The 17,618-nt window shown below is 50.8% G+C and overlaps 1 protein-coding gene across 1 annotated transcript in view; it reads left to right on the forward strand.

Moving 5' to 3' along the window:
• The window catches only part of LOC142567989 (thiopurine S-methyltransferase-like), a 55,642-nt gene that overhangs the window by 13,927 nt on the left and 24,097 nt on the right, over nt 1-17,618 (forward strand). Inside the window, exon 3 of the mRNA XM_075678083.1 lies at nt 12,910-12,995. Within this exon, the coding sequence (XP_075534198.1) occupies nt 12,910-12,995 (86 nt within the window). The remainder of the gene's footprint in view (nt 1-12,909; nt 12,996-17,618) is intronic.

Consider the following 17,618-nt stretch of genomic DNA (forward strand, 5'->3'; position numbering starts at 1 on the left):
GGACATTGGTTTGTTCCTGGTTAACTTTGAGCGAACGTGCGAGAAGCAGGGGTTCTCTCGGGAAACGTGGCCACAGCGCTTGCTCACTTTGTTACCCGGCGAGGCGGCCGACGTAGTCGCTCGCTTGGATAGAGAGGAGGCAGAGGATTTCGACACAGTGAAATCGAGTCTTCTAAAAAAGTACCGGCTGTCTGCGGAGGCGTTCCGTCGGAAGTTTCGGGAAAATGAGAAAGGCAGAAGTGAGTCATATACAGAGTTTGCGTATAGGCTTATGTCGAACATGCAGGAGTGGCTCAAAGAAGAGAAAGCGTTTGGTGACCACGATAAAGTTCTGCAGTGTTTCGGGCTAGAACAGTTTTATAGTCGGTTACCGGAGAACGTGCGATACTGTGTCTTGGATAGGCCAGACGTTTGTACGGTGGCTAGAGCCGCTGAGCTAGCCGAGGAGTTTGTGACGCGTCGAGCTCGCGGAGCTAAGGACGGTCAAAAGGGTGAATTTGGCTTGAAGTTTGAGAGGCCGAAGTTCACACCCATGAGAGCAAAGGGGGACACGCGTAGTGAGGATGCGAGTGAAAGCAGTCCGACCAAACGTAAAGAGACGGCGGCAGCCAAACGCAGAAAGCGGTTCGAGATGAGGCGAGCGCGCTTGTGTTATACGTGCCAGAAGCCGGGTCACTTTTCGGCGCAGTGTCCGGAAACAACACCAAAAGTTGTGTTTTTTTCAATAGGCAGCACTGACGAGAACATGAAGCTTCTCGAGCCTTACATGCGAGACCTCCTCGTGAACGGGAAAGAGTGCCGAGTGCTTCGCGATTCCGCAGCTACGATGGATGTAGTTCACCCATCTTACGTAGAACCCCATATGTTCACGGGCGAGTGCGCGTGGATCAAGCAAGCCGTGGAAGCTCATAGCGTGTGTCTGCCAGTAGCAAAGGTGCTTATTGAAGGACCTTTCGGAGCGCTTGAGACAGAGGCGGCAGTGTCATCTATGCTGCCACCCCAGTACCCGTACCTATTTTCAAACAGGTCCGATCACCTCCTGCGCGAGAAGGGGCTTTTGTTTGGTGAAGCTAGTGTTCAGGCCTTAACCAGATCGAAGGTTCGGGAGCTCGCTGCAAAGGCGGTAGTTGCGGGGCCGACGTTATCAAACAACGAAAAAGGGTCAGAGGCGCAGCAAGCTGATATTCCGAGCACGCCCGAACTGAATAAACTTGAGTCTGTAACGTTAAAGGCGCCAGATACTGGAGAGGAAATGCCCGACACGGGAAAGTTAGAAGAGCTATCTACTGATTTGCTCATCGCGCCTACGTCAGACGGACTTGATAGGTTGCTAAAAGTCAGCCGGTCGGCTTTGATAGCCGAGCAAAAAAAGGATGGCAGCCTGGAAAACGTGCGCTGCAATGTCAAAGAAGGTATCGCCAGGAAAACTGCGCGTTTTGTGGAAAGGGGTGGAGTCCTGTACCGGAAGTATCTAGACCGCAGAGGAGTGGAGTTCGATCAGCTGATCGTGCCTCAATGCTATCGTCAGGATCTGTTGCGCTTGTCACACGGGGGTTCGTGGTCCGGACACCTTGGAGTTAAGAAAACTAAGGACCGTCTCTTGCAAGAGTACTATTGGCCAGGGTGTTTTCGGGACGCAGACCATTTCGTGAGGACATGTGACACTTGTCAGCGGGTGGGCAAACCAGGGGACAAATCGAGGGCGCCGTTGAAATTGGTACCTATCATTACGGAGCCTTTTAGACGGCTCGTTATTGATACTGTGGGACGTCTGCCGGTAACAGCCACGGGGTACAGACACATTTTGACTGTGATCTGCCCAGCGACAAAGTTCCCTGAAGCAGTGCCGCTTAAAGAACTCAGCTCAGTTGGGATAGTTAATGCACTACTGTCCATATTTGCGCGAGTTGGTTTCCCTGCGGAAATCCAATCAGATCAGGGCACAGTGTTTACTAGCGCTTTGACGACAACTTTTCTCGAAAGGTGTGGGGTAAAGCTGTTACACAGCTCAGTGTACCACCCACAGTCGAATTCCGTTGAGAAGCTCCACTCCGTCATGAAGCGCGTGTTGAGAGCGTTGTGTTTTGAACATCGAACTGACTGGGAGCTGTGTCTGCCTGGGGTGATGTTTGCTTTAAGGACCACGCCGCATGCGGCTACGGGGTTTTCGCCAGCTGAACTGGTGTACGGTCGCTCGCTTCGGTCTCCGCTTCGCATGCTTCGAGAATCATGGGAAGGTAGGGGCGACGACCCAGTCGTGGTGGAGTACGTGCTTAAGCTCCTCGAACGCTTAAGAAGGGCACAGGAGTTGTCAGGTGAAGCAATGACAAAGGCCCAGCAGAGGGCCAAGGTTTATTATGATCGGACAGCCAGGGCCCGTCGTTTTGAGGTTGACGATGAGGTCATGATATTGCGCACATCGCTAAACAACAAACTAGACGTGCAGTGGGAGGGCCCAGCGCGAATTGTTCAGAAACTGTCGGACGTTAACTACGTGGTAAGTCTGCCAGGAAAGCGGAAAGCACAGCAAGTTTACCACTGTAATCTGCTCAAACCTTATAGACAAAGGGAAGCAGTGGTGTGCATGATGGTAAACGTTCCTGAAGAGCTTCCGGTCGAGCTTCCAGGACTAGGCTCAGTGACGAACAGGGAAGACACCGGTCAAGTCATTAGTGACCTTATCAGTAAAGCACCGCTGTCGCCCGAGCAGAAAACCGAACTACACCAGCTATTACAAGAGTTTCAAGGTCTGTTCTCTGAGAGGCCTGGTAGGACTTCTGTACTTACTCATGATATAGAACTTACCTCCCCAGAGCCAGTACGATCCAAGGCGTATCGGGTGTCACCCCGCCAGAGCGATATTATGGAGGCTGAGGTAAAGAAAATGCTACAGCTCGGTGTTATTGAGGCAGGTGAGAGTGATTATACCTCCCCTTTGATTTTAGTTGAGGTACCGGGCAAGGAACCTCGTCCTTGCGTCGACTACCGCAGGCTTAATTCCATCACTAAGGATCAAATTTATCCGATCCCTAACATCGAGGAGCGCCTTGAGAAAGTTAGTAGCGCTCAGTTTATTTCCACCCTAGATCTTGTCAGGGGTTATTGGCAGGTTCCACTTACAGAAGAGGCTAGTAGGTATGCGGCGTTCATTTCACCAATGGGAACATTCCGTCCTAAAGTGTTGAGTTTTGGTTTGAAGAACGCGCCATACTGTTTTTCAAGCCTCATGGATAAAGTGTTGCGGGGACAGCAAGAATTCGCTTTACCGTATCTAGACGACGTAGCGATATTCTCCGCATCCTGGTCTGAGCATGTGGCACACTTGCGGGCAGTGCTAACCCGCCTGCGCGAAGCGGGCTTGACAGTAAAGGCTCCTAAGTGCCAGTTAGCACAGGCCGAGGTTGTCTACCTCGGTCACGTGATTGGTCAGGGTCGTCGCCGCCCCTCTGAAATAAAGGTGGCCGCTGTGCGAGACTTTCCGCAACCGCGCACGAAGACCGATATTCGGTCGTTCTTAGGTGTCGCCGGCTACTATCAGAGGTACATCCCTAGGTACTCTGATATCGCGGCTCCCCTGACGGATGCTCTAAGAAAGACAGAGCCTCAAACAGTCGTCTGGGACGAGACAAAGGAAAGAGCTTTTAGCGCCCTAAAGAGTGCCCTAACAAGCCAGCCTGTGCTACGATCGCCAGACTATACAAAAGGGTTCATTGTTCAGTGCGATGCTAGTGAGCGAGGCATGGGCGTTGTACTGTGCCAACGGGAAAATGGAGAAGTAGAACACCCCGTCCTGTATGCTAGTCGTAAGCTGACCAGTCGTGAGCAGGCGTATAGCGCCACCGAGAAAGAGTGTGCGTGTCTCGTGTGGGCCGTTCAGAAATTGTCATGCTATCTAGCCGGCTCGAGGTTTATCATTGAGACGGATCACTGCCCTCTCCAATGGCTGCAGACCATCTCTCCCAAAAATGGCCGCCTCCTGCGCTGGAGCCTCGCTTTACAACAATATTCCTTTGAGGTGCGTTACAAAAAGGGGAGTCTCAACGGTAACGCCGATGGCTTAAGTCGAAGCCCCTAACGTAGGAATCAGCCTCAAAATTGTTTGTTACTGATGTTTTTCTTCCTGAGGCAGAATTTTTTTAACATATTGCTTTTGTTTAGTGTTTCAAAGTGATGATATGCTTTCTAGTGCAATTTTTCAATTTGTGGACGCGTTCTGAGTGATGCTAGACTACTGTAAGGAACTAGGCAGTGGTATAAAAAGGGGAAAGAGCCTGGCAGGGCTTAGTGAGGGTTGTGCCGTGCTTGCTGACTGAGCGGTTGAGTTTCAGCGTAGTTCTAACGCTTGCCGGGAACGAGAACAAAAATGTGAACTCTCCCGAAGTCACTTTGCAGTGTCCCGTGCGAACCTGAACGAGAGAACGAGGCCTTCTCTGTGCGCTGCGCTCAAGAAACGTCGAGGGACGCCCGACTTCGGTTATGAGCATCATCGAGCGACATCCCTCCGGACAGCGGATGCAGTCCCCTGTCCATCGGGATCTCCTTCCCCCGGCGGGGCGGTCTGTTGCGTTTCGCCTGCGACACGTGGTTTTGCCGGCGCGACTGCGGAGGGGCGGCAGACATTTTGGCCCGATCGTCGTCACCGCAACGCTCATCGGCAGGTGTTTCCAGGCGCGACTGCGGCGATGCGACCGCAACGGATCACCCTCGCATTCCAGTCATTGTGCCAGAACCAGGCGATGCGAAAGCAGGGATCATCCCCTCATTACAGTCATTGTGCCCGACCGGCAGCGCTACAACAGGGTGCTACGAGATCGTGCTCGACATGGTGCTACGGCATCGCTACAACAGGGTGCTACGAGATCGTGCTCGACATGGTGCTACGGCATCGCTACAACAGGGTGCTACGAGATCGTGCTCGACATGGTGCTACGGCAGCGCTACGACAGTGTGCTTCACCATTAGCCCATTGTACATTCACGTGCTCGTCTTTTGAGGGGTTCCTTCTTGCCCTCAACTGCGAGAGTATAAAAACAGCTGCCCCGGACGCCAAAAGGAGGGCTCCGATTTCTTCTGTTGAGTGAAGTGCTCTCCCGTCTCTCTACTTCGGTCAAACCTGACCGCCAACTCTTTGCGATGTTAAAATAAACAAGTTGTTTCGTTGTTACCAGTCGACTCATGCTTTGCCGGGACCTTCGGATGCTTCCAGTTGTACCCCAGGCCGCCAGGCCAACGCTACCCTTGGGGCTTGCGACCCAGGTACAACCACGGGCGTCAGCGCCGAGTTCCCAACAGATCGTACCAGCGGTGCGATCCCAAACAGTACCGAGTGCTGATAGCTTAGTGTGCTTTGTGTTCTTACCGCTTAGTTCGGGCTAAAGCGAGAGGCAGCACGAAAGTCATTTTGCCTACTGCTGCTACTGTGCTTCTTGGTGCTAGTGTTTTTAACAGCGAGTTTCCACGGTCATCAAGTGAGATGTGTTCATGTTTGCTTGTGCGCGCTCCACACCATGCTTGGTAATTGGAGATTGTTTACACGTTTAAACGGCCAATAAAACTACTACCCTTACTTAATATAGCTATCTAATAATTTGCTATCGCAACGGATGCTTCGCCTTTGGGTCTATACTGCGGCTTTTAGTTCTAGGTGCGCCAGGAGAGTTTACGTACATTTGCGCTTGTGGAAACTAAAGGGTTGTTGCAGCGCATGACGCTACGTTCCGCCCCGTACGTGAGTGTAACGTACCAAAGTGCGCCTACGCGAAACTGAAACTGGCTATCGTTGAAAGCTTATAAGTAGCACTGCTCAGCACAGAAAAAAACATTATTGGAGAACAGAGAGAGAGAAACTTCATTTTGACGGGGCAAGGAGAGGGGTGGATCCCTGTGATAGGTGAAGCTCTCAGATCAGGGTCTCAGTGGCAGTGGCAGCGCTTTGGGCTCTGGCCATCAGTTTTCGCACATCTTCCATTGCCGAGCTGGTCAGCACCACATTCCACTGTTTGTTCGTTGCTTGTCGGTTGGGAGGATTATTAGGGATGTTTTGGCAGCCTCATGTGGTCTGGTATAGGGTTGCTCGCTCTGTACAGGAATGACCAAGGGGTTCATAAAGAGTGGAGTACGTCGCGTGGAGGAGCGTGAGGTCAGAATAGGTGTTTGTCAGGAGTTTCCTCCACGCCGTGGCTTCAGTAATCAAAAGACTAGCGCAAATAACAGGGACACAGACAGAGAAGACGACAGGACGATTACAGGATGACAGGACGACAGGACGACGATTAGCGCTCGTCCTGTCGTCTTCTCTGTCTGTGTCCCTGTTGTTTGCGCTAGTCTTTTGATTAATGATGACACACCAACTAGCCCAGCTTTCTGCCGTGGCTTCAGCTCTGGAGAGGGATGGGTGGAGTGGCGGCATAATTCTTCTCTAAACGTGCTAGTGTTATGGTTAGTGTGTAGTTATCGTGAGCTGGGTTCTCTGTCGTCTCTCGCAGTGCCCTGTTACAATGACCTCGGGCAATCGTGTGCGCACGATGGCTTCCGCTGACGGCTTTGGGTCCTTATGTCTTTAGTTTAGGCAGTTGAGGATATCGCATGGTACTCCATGCACATGGGCAGTCGCGTATGCTCGACATGCTGATTCACAGTCTGTGATAATATTATTACGATATTATCGGTAGATGCCCGAGAAACGAGCCGCCGCGAGAACGACGACGAAGTGAGTCTGTGCCCTTGGCGCGAGAAAATGTCGGCCTGGCGCTCTGGCTCCAGTCCAGTGTAAATAGCTTGTAAATAGCCTCTTCCGTGTCTGTCTTTGGCTTAGAGCTTCTCGGCCCATTTCCGGAATCTACATCAGGAAACAAGTGGGTTGCAGTGGCGGCTGACTATGCGACCCGCTACGCCGTAACCCGCGCTCTTCCGACCAGTAGCGCAACCGACGTTGCGGACTTCCTTCTACATGATATCATTTTGATGCCTGGTGCTCCGCGTCAATTGCTAACCTACCGTGGCCGTACGTTTTTGGCGAAAGTCATTGACGACATCATGCGGGCCTGCTCCATTCTGCATAAATTTACCACCTACTACCACCCTCAAACGAATGGCGTCACTGAGCGTTTGAACCGCACCCTTACAGACATGTCATCCAAATACGTTTCAGACGACCACCGTGACTGGGACCTGGCTCTACCCTACATTACCTTTGCATACAACTCTTCCCTTCTCGAAACTGCTGGCTTTTCCCCGTTTTACCTCTTGTATGGCCGCGAACCGACGCTATTACTAGACACCGTGCTTCCGTCCGCCACAGCCTCAACTAGCGCTTATGCCCGTGATGCAATCGCCCGTGCTGACCATGCTCGTCAACTTGCGCGCGTTCGTCTACAAGTCTCTCAAGACAAACAGAAGCGACGCTACGACCTCCGTCACCGTGATGTCCATTTTGCGCCCTGCACCCTCGTGTTGCTTTGGTCACCATCGCGTAAAGTTGGCCTTTGTGAGAAATTGCTTTCCTGTTATACCGGCTCATATCGCGTGCTCCGCCAAGTGACCGATGTCACCTATGAAATTGTTCTAGCCACGCCCACTACGTCCTCCGGTGTGACAACCAGTGACATTGTCCACATCACCCGACTCTAGCCCTACAACTCTCCACGTGCCTTGGATATTTAACAGCACCGTGACGGCGCTTTTGCCGCCGGGGGGTCGTATTACGATATTATCGGTAGATACCCGAGAGACGAGCCGCCGCGAGAACGACGACGAAGGGGGTCTGTGCCCTTGGCGCGAGAAAATGTCGGCCTGGTGCTCTGGCTCCAGTCCAGTGTAAATAGCTTGCAAATAGCCTCTTCCGTCTGTGTCTCTCTACACATAACAATGTGAACTTCGTCATCCTGTCTCGATGCCGAAATGACGAGGGCGATGGCGGCCTCTTCTACTGCGGCGACGTTGTGCATAGAAAGCGGTCCATGAAGACTGTCAAAGTTAGTGCAAAAATGAAATGGACGCATTACCAGTACTTCCGAAGTATAGTGCTAACGTAAACAGCAGTGCTTCATCATGGCAGCACAAATTACTGTTTTCGCATTGTTTTCGTGTATGTATTCATAGAAAGCATGGCAGCGTGGCGACAACGACGGGGGCCAAACAATGGTGGTATAACGACGATAGAATGCAAACAACGGAGATGATGGCGCGACGTCGATAGCAGTGTGAAAAATACGGCATGACGACAACAGAATCACCACAGTGCGACGAAGATAGCGGCGTGACAGCAAAGACGGCAGTGCGATGACAATGGTATGACAACGAATGTGCACATCCGTTTTCTTTTCCACGTTTTTAATGCGTAAGCATTTCTATGCTTACTCAAGGAGTAAAACCGTCCGTCCGTCCCGTAAGACGATCGCTTTGAAGTAACGCCCACAGCACTGAGCGAATTCGCCTTCGTACTGCCTCTTGCTTCAACGCTAATAGAGCGGCGAGAACACAGCGCCCACGAAGCTATCAGCACCCGCGGCACTCGGTCCCCATCGCAGATCCCTACCAGGATAGGGGCCCACGCGTCTCACATCAACGCGGACTAAGTGGCGAGAACGCAGTGCACGCGTAGCTATCTTCACTATGCGCTCTCTGTCTCCAACACAAATCGCTTTCAAGATAGGGCCCTCGCAGCCGCCATGCGCACCCGCTGCCGGTGGTTCGACGGTTCACAATAATAATAATAATAATATTTGGGGTTTTACGTGCCAAAACCACTTTCTGATTATGAGGCACGCCGTAGTGGAGGACTCCGGAAATTTTGACCACCTGGGGTTCTTTAACGTGCTCCTAAATCTAAGCACACGGGTGTTTTCGCATTTCGCCCCCATCGAAATGCGGCCGCCGTGGCCGGGATTCGATCCCACGACCTCGTGCTTAGCAGCCCAACACCATAGCCACTGAGCAACCACGGCGGGTTACCATCCTAAGAGCATGCTGCTGCGCTGCCTCCTGCTCGCGTCTCTCGTACTCCTCTACTTCTCATTTGCGCCTCTTTCTGCATCTTCACACACGCGGATTTCCGCTCCACGCTCACGGCTCTGTACTGCTTCGTGCTCAGCAACGGTTCACAATGGTTGAAAGCGGATCATTAAGGCGCTAAAGAGCGACAACGGCTTATAATGACCGGAACGTCATCCGCGCACCTGGCGCCGCTACCTGCAGTAGTTCGCTTGCGTCATAGATTCACCTTGCGCCGCCATCCGCAGAAGTTCGTGCCGCCGCAGCAGTGCCATTTCTGGTCGAATCAAGTTTCATTTGCGTCCATAATGACGCCTGGCTGCGTGGAGATGACCAAGTGGCACAATGCTTGAGCATACTTAGGCAACTCTCAGAAGGCCACATATGTCTTCTACCATTCACATTAAAGTCATACAGATCTTGCTCACCGTGCGCCATGAGAATCCGTCTGAGCGACGCTGTGGTTAGCCGACAATATCAAACGTCATATTTCCACAAGTGAGAGAGAAAGCTTTATTAAATATACTTGCTGGGGTCAAGGGGGGCGAGAGCGGAGAGGCTAGCCCCATCATAGCTCTCCTTCCTCAGGCAGCCGCCAGACCTTGAGTATTGGCGGCGTCGTCGGGCAACCGGACTTCCTACAGTTGGTTCTACGGGCATGCGCTGAGCAGCACTGCCTCCCACTGCTCCGGCGCGGTGATTTTAAATGTAGAGTTGGCGCTGTGTTTAGTGGTGTGTGTCGCTGCGGGACAAGCCCAGATTATGTGGTCGAGGTCGGCGCGACCCACCCCGCACGCTTTGTATTTAGTTGTGTAAACATCTGGGTAGAAGTGACTGTACAGCGAGGTTGTAAGGAGTGTGCGTGTCTGTAATAATCGCCGTATTGTCGGTTGGTACTTATTTAGTGACTTGTCAGGAGGTGGGTAGTTCATTTATGCCTTAGGGTAATGCACGAGGATTTCACCATACGTAACCATTCTGTCTTTCGCGTGGCCGCGCCAGGAGACGACTGCTTCGTCTCCAGCCTGCTGGGCTGCACGATACGCACAGGGGACTTCGGCGACGAACGCGCCCCGCACCTGTCAGCGCCATGCGGCGGGGAAATACCATGCACCATCGCCACCGTCCACAGATGCTAAACCATTATAAGACATCACAAAACTGTCGCATTAAATTTCCGTATTCCTCAAAGTTGTAGTGGCGTTCGGCGATGTACGCCAGCTTTTTATCTACTGTGCATGGACGAAGACGTTACGCCATGACCGCTCTTAGAACCTGCTACTCGAACCAGCGAGTAAGCCTCCGCTATGTGTATTGTGAGGTTCGTTGTTTCAAATCTTTTAAAACGGAGCTTTCTTGCCGAGTTCGAGGCATTTTTACACGTATCTGGCCTCAATACCGAGAGTCTTTAACAGGATAGTGGCGCCATCTAGTAACCTGATGGCAAACTAGTAGTTCACAAGATTTAAGCATAGAGTTTGATACAGTCACTATTAGGCGGAACTGCGGCGCTAATGTCTACGGCAGGTGCAAGCAAGGCGATTCACCCAGCATTGGAATGATGGCTAGTACTTCGATTTACCTAAGCACCGTCTCTGTGGCTTCAAACAGCTTTGTGACTATGGAATTGCTGTTTATGAACTAAGCCTAGTCACGGTCCCCCCCCCCCCTCCTTCGTTATCTCTATTTTAGTTTCATCTTCATATAAGCCCGGCTTTCCTGTTCAAGGGGTTCCGAAAGGTGACAAGCTCCGACGATATTTACAAAAAATACTCGGATATCCGGCAGCATTACAAATTTGAAAGGAAGATATACCCCTTACTGCACCTAAGTCTAACTAGAGAAGATGCGTGTTGCTCTGCGGCGTCTTCAAGCAAACTCCTATGTACACGTCATTATAATGCATAGAATGTACCCGACCCAATTCTCATAGGTTTGCCTGTCCTGCTGTGTACCGGAAACCATTTGTCACAGGTTGATGGGGTGTCCTAACCTTGCCTAACCCAATAATCAAGAAGCTCATTCAAGAACTGAAAACAAAAGCACGGAAGATGACCGCCAAGAATCATGGGATGCGATGCTCTCGGCCGCAGACTTGGAGGACCAGCGAAAGCTGGTGAACCAGGTCAGGGAAGCAGCAGAAGCCAATGGCTACCTGGACTGAGGAGGCCACCCGCCTTGGGTGAAGAAAGAGCTCTCTCTCACTGATTCGGATTGTTCAACTTTTGTTCACTCTCACTCTTACTGTTCTAAACCTGCACATTTATTTGCAAGAAGCAGCCTGAAATAGTCTGCTTTTACCATTACTGGGTCTAGGTTGGCCTGTTTCTTCCTTAATAATTTTCCTTTTTCTCTTTTGAAACTGAGAGGAATCCTAGACCTCACTAACCGATGGTCACTGCCCTTAACCCCACCTAACAATCCTACATCCTGAGCTATATTGGGATCAGCAGAGAGTATCAAATCTATGTAACCTTTCTTTCTTCGTTAGGGCTTTTCCATGTCCACTTCCTGTTACTGCACTTCCTGGAGAAGGTATTAATTATTCGGAGTGTATTTCTTTCAGCCAATTCTAACATCTCTCTTCTGGCGGTCCTTAGAATCGATGGCGTGGTTGCTAATTGCTAGATCACCAGCCTACTCTTCCCCCCTTTTGCATTGAAGTCGCCCATGATTACAGTATACTGAGTTTGCACCTTTGTCATTGCTAATTCAACACCTTCATAAAACTGTTCGATTTATTCAAAGGCATGACTGAAGGTTGGAGCGTAGGCATGTACTACCTTTAATCTATATCTCTTATTTTGCTTTATTATGACGACTGTTGCCCTCTCCATGCTGTAGAATTCGTCAATGTTACCCACTATGTCCTTATGGATTAGGAGTCCTACGCCGTGTTCTCTGTTATCTAGGTGGCCTCTGTAGCAGAGGACGTGGCCGTTAGTCAGCACTGTATAAGCCTCCCCAGTTCTTGTAACCTCCCTAAGGTCAATAATATCCCAAGCATTGCCTGATAATTCGTCAAAGAGCCCTGCTAAGCGAACCTCACTCGAGAGGGTTCGCGTGTTAAACGTCGCCAGGTTCAGTTTCCAAAGGCAGCCTGTCCGAATTCAGACATCTTTAGCACCCTCTGCCACGTCGCAGATATCACTGCCGCCTTGGTCAGATTCTACGTAGCTGCTGGGGACTAAAGGCCATGGGTTGATTGCAAGATTCATGAGGGAGTTAGTAGTCGAATACTGCACCAGAGAGGCCAATTCCTGTTCGGGTGTGGGAGTGTCCTGGTTGAAGCTTAATGGGCCTTCCTAATTAAGTTGCACCTGTGCTAGTATCACCCCACTCGCTCTCAGCAATTTTTTGCCGGTGTCAAGGGCCACTCCAAGCCTGAAAATGTAGTGGACTGGAGAAGGATTCCGACTTCCAAGCTTCGCATTAGAAGCCTAGTGTTCTACCTCTCCTCCGCGCCACCAACACTCCTAATTACTGTAGAAAAATTACTGTAGTGCTCGCTTTCGATGGCTATGGTTGGTGAGAACCATGAAGCAATGGTTTGACACTGCCTTTATCTCGCCGTCTTCGGCTTTATCTCGCCGTGCAGCAAAACGAAATAAAATGTCGATTGATTGTGAGCCTCAGGCAGCAAGAATTGGTCACTGAGTAGGGATCACTACCGGGCGTGATAAGGAAGTCTCCGGCAGAGTCGAGTGACACTGTCACAGCTCCCTGTATCCCAGCTAAAGTTTCAACCTTTTCAAGCATCTTTAGTGTCGAATGTATTTTCCACGAATAAAGTATCCACACGGAGAAATATGTTCTGCCCACGTGTTGCGAGCGCCGAAGCAACGACCTACTGTCATCTCAGTTTGTTAATCTAGGATGTGTGTCACAGTAGATCACGTGGCGTCCCTCTACTCGCAGGTACGCTAAACTGATGAGGTCTGTGCTGGCGCCAGCGTACGCCTACCTCCTCATTACCTTCAAACACGATGACCAAACTTACAAAGGTAAGAATGTGCGCAGTGAGCGAGCGAGTTGTGTTGGAGTGTAACAAGGTAGAGAACTTGATTAGTTGGGTACACCATCTAACTGGTTGGAGGTAACCAGCGGTGAACAAAGTACCGAAAAAGCCCTATGGGAAGCTATACATGTCATAGGTTGAGAAAAATTTAATGAAGATAGAAGCGAATGGACAGCTAAAAAACCAGGTCAGGCAAGTGATGCTGAAGGTATGACGAATGCTGAAGCAATTTCATTTGACAAGTCCACATTTAGAATCGACGAAACGAAAACCGCAGGGCATAAATGATTGGAATCAAAATAGCCCCCTACTAGATCCAATGATACTGGTACAGATTCGCTGCGTCTCTACTACTCCGTGTCTATCATTGTAGTCCTTTGTATGGGATATTTAAAGTTACACTATTCTATCTCCTAAAACTGTGTTGTACCCACTTGAACAACTCTAAATTATTTCCGTCCAGATATTGTACTACTTCCTTCTCATCTCTATGAGCGATCCGGCCCTCTCAGCAATTTCGCTATGAGAAACTTCAATTCTATGCCTATGTGCCGTCTGTGCTTTCACAGCCACATTTTCTAGTATTCCTTTCCATTTCATGGTCTACATTGTTTGAGGGTTCTCTGATGCTTCCAAAGTAGAAACGCCTAATCTAAACTCCTGATCTAATTGTCTAGAGAGATTGTAGGAATGAAAGAAAACAGCTAGTTTCTGAAACAAACGTTAAACAGGTGTTTGACGGGTCGATCACCTTTTCATTGAAAACTTCTGGAGTCATGAAATTACGCTTAGCTTCAGCTACAGCATCGGCACTTTCGATACGGCAGATGTTTAAGCTATGAATCAGCGTCGGCAGCAGGCCCTGGAAGAAATCTACAATTTTAAAAGTCTTTGCACCCTATAGCACTTGCGTTTCGCAATCGCTGTACCGTTTGAGTATGTATATTTCAGAAATTTCGCGCCTTGTTTGTACACTGTATATAGGTACTGGCGGAAATATTACAAATGAATCTACCTTGGGCTACAAAATTACGGGACATTTTTCTCCTCTTTCAGGTTTACCGCGAAACGTCAGTGACTGCAACGTGACGGAAATTTTCGGTAAGGGATTGTACGCAATTCTTTTTTCTTCTGTACTAGACGCAGAAACCATGACGACTTCAAGAACAGAACACGTCAGCTGCCTGTAGTTGGTTCCTCCCTAAAGGAAAGCAACTGCGCGCAAAAGCAAGACGATAGCAAAAAGGTGCACGAAAGTACAAGAGTGGGCCGTGCCTGCTACCTTCATCGTTGGGTATGACACGCGCTAAATACGCAAGTAAACTAATCACGCACGCAAGTATTCAACAGAACATGGAAAGAGTACGCAGAACGTGAAACTCAGTAGTCATTATGCCCATATCTTCCTTGAAACGTTCATGATAAAAAGCGCAAATTAAACATTTAAATAACAAGACACGTCAGTAAAATTGCGAGGGCACATAAGACATAGGGAAACTACATAATATCACAAACAGGATACTGCGACATAGTAAACGGTTCACTGAGAACCAGAGGTGCGAATCAGCAAACCACCGATAGAAAAAAAGAGAAAAAAGTATCGTCGTATTGAAACCTAGAGCTGTGATTAAATCAGGTGCATTTATCGGTGTCCTACTCGAGCAGCAACAGCGTACTTCGCGCGGAAGACGTTCGACATCGCTAGCAGTTTGTGCGCAGGCGCGAGTAAGATCGGGCGTGAGAGAGCAAATCTGGGTGCTTTTGCTCCTTGAATATATGGCTCTGCCTAGACACTACTAGAGTGTACAAGAATATGGTTGATAGGCACGAGCGGCTGGAGGCGGCACGTGCTTTGCAGAAAGGCGCGTGAAGACGAAAAATACTGTGGCGGCGCTGCGATCGAAGTGGACTGGGCCGCGTCAAGGTCGCGCCGTTATAAACTGCTGGCGATTCTGCTCGGCGGGTTCGTTCGTGTGGCTTCGCGCGCTGCTGTTCGGGATCAGACCGCTTAAATGGTGTTTACAATTGGATGCCTTAGGAATGGATGCCCTTCTTTCTCTTCTTTCTTTCATTTTATTTATCTTAAATGCTGCTGGGTGACTGCGCGTGCATTGCGGCCGCGGTGTCGGCTTTCATTCTACTATGTGATTGTACGGTTCCCTTCGGAGAACAAGAATTTTTCTTGTTCTTTAAGCAGCATGAATCTCTTGTGTGTATTTTTGCGCATATAGCTTTCCATCAGTAGGTCTTGCGAAACGCAGATGAAAAAAAAAAACTTATGTAAGCTTCCTGCTTGCCGCTTCAAACAAATAAAACACATCGGCCCCATCCGGCACCATGTACTCAGATTGGCGGGAAATATTCTTACAGAAAAAAAAAACTGCAGTGCAGCATTGCATTCATGTCTCCGTCTTCCTGGCGTAACAGAACGCGGAGTAATTTGAATGGGTTCTTTTATCAATACTGCTCGCACTTTCGGCCCATCGGTGGTCGTGGCGCCTCCTTACACAGCTGCACGTCACGTGACCGTGTGACGTCACGCCAGACCGAGAGACGGGGCCCCAGCTCGCGGCATCGATGGTGAAGCCTTGCGCGCCGCTGCTGCGGCGCTACCGAGAGAGGGCGCTCGCTGGTGTGACGCCACGCTAGGAGGATTAATGCGGCTGCAGCTCCGCTCCTCACAGTGGTCGGCGCGCTGCCTTGCGCTATGTCGGATAATGTATAGCCATAAGTTTAAAAAAGGGCAACCATGTCCACACCATCAGCCGAACCAAGACGCAGCCAAGGGTATTGCTTTCGCAATCTTCCAGGCTTAACCAAGCTAAGCCTTCAGCCAATTTTTTTATTGCAGTCGGCACTCCGGCGCCAAAAACAGTTTTAGGTAACTGTTACATATGCTAATCTTTGGCCCCTAAGCCGTTTGAAATTTCTTGTTTAGTACAAAAATCAGTGCCCTTCCACTTTGTGTAGAAGGACGACCAGCGAAGTTGTGTATGTGGGCCCTTTAATGGCGAACTGCACCTCCACCGGGGGTCGGCCCGCCATTGCACTATCTTCGGGTTCGGCCCACGTATGGGGAGTGCTTAACACCTGCTTCACCTCCGCCACGGGCCGGCCCGGCATTGCACTACGTTCGGGTTCGGCCCACGTATGGGGAGTGCTTAACACCTGCTTCACCTCCGCCACGGGCCGGCCCGGCATTGCACTACGTTCGGGATCGGCCCACGTATCGGGAGTGCTTAACACCTGCTTCACCTCCGCCACGGGCCGGCCCGGCATTGCACTACGTTCGGGATCGGCCCACGTATCGGGAGTGCTTAACACCTGCTTCACCTCCGCCGCGGGTCGGTCCGGCATTGCACTACGTTCGGGATCGGCCCACGTATCGGGAGCGCTTAACCCCCTGCATACGTAGCAAAAGGGTCTCAATATAAATTTGCAGTGGAAATAAAGCACTATTACGGGGGCGTACGCGCGCAACCAGTCTCAGGGCCCGCAGCGAAATTACCTTGAATATGCCGCGAAGCGAGTCTCCGCCCCAATCCAGTTCGCTCGCAGTGCCCCCGCAAAATTGTTCCACACGGGGCGCCTCAGCTAGAAAGCGCCGTTCGGTCCTGTCCACTATTGTCTAGCTCACTCTAGCACTACGAAGGAGGTTTCTTAGCGCGTGTTTTATGCGTTTGTCCCCTTGACATGCCGGCATTGCGGAGTGCGGTCGAATTTGATTACGTTCCGCCGCTGGCATCCCGCGCGGTGAGGCAGGGAGCACGGACGCCCCATTCGGTGATCACTGCGTCTGAAGGGGCAAAGTTCTGATGGTGTTGTATAAGTCGCGGGTCGCTTTTTTCGTCGCGACGATAGATTGAATTTTTTTAGAACCACTGCTCCAGAAGGGCAGATGTAATGGGCAAACGGAGGCCTCGATCAGGAGAGCACCTGAGGTTATAATAACGCAGGCGGCGCAGGATCTCCATTGCACCAAAGGGGTAGCGGAGGGATGAAAGCTGGAAGCAAGGCGGCCCGTGGGTTGGGGCCGCGGAGGCCGAAGCTTGCCAGGGGGTGTCCGCATAAAAAATTCGCTGTGCGCGATAGGAGACAGCCGACCTTCTACTCCCCTGCACGCGCAGGCCTCAGCGAGTCCCAACCCACGGACCAGTCCGGGTTCTAGCTTTGGTGTCCTCGTTGCTGCTTTGGTGTCCTGGAGGCGCCGCCAATAATGCGAAATAACAGCACGTTGTTACAATTAGTAAAAACACGACTGGATAAATATAATTACGTCTAGCCGCCAACTTGTGACGCTAAGTTCAGCACTACCGCGCCCCGCGCTTTCTGCAACACAAGTCAGAACTTTGCCTCTGAAGGTACGTCGGACAGACTTTCTCGCACTTGCGGCGCCGGGACTGAGTCAGTCATCGTCACCGGCGGCCTTTCAGCGGCTTGCGTTCAACCGCGGTTGCTAAGGCGCTGTGCCTTCTAGATTTTCCCCCGCAGGGGCGTCTGCGTCAGCAGGCGTTTGGTGTGTTGCGACACCACGTACCCGAGCACACGAGGGTTGGACCCTCCCGCGTGTAGCCGTGCGCGGCTTAGCCGTGTCTGGGGAAAAGGGGAT

Source organism: Dermacentor variabilis, unplaced genomic scaffold, assembly GCF_050947875.1.
Source record: "Dermacentor variabilis isolate Ectoservices unplaced genomic scaffold, ASM5094787v1 scaffold_15, whole genome shotgun sequence".
Lineage (NCBI taxonomy): Eukaryota > Metazoa > Arthropoda > Arachnida > Ixodida > Ixodidae > Dermacentor > Dermacentor variabilis.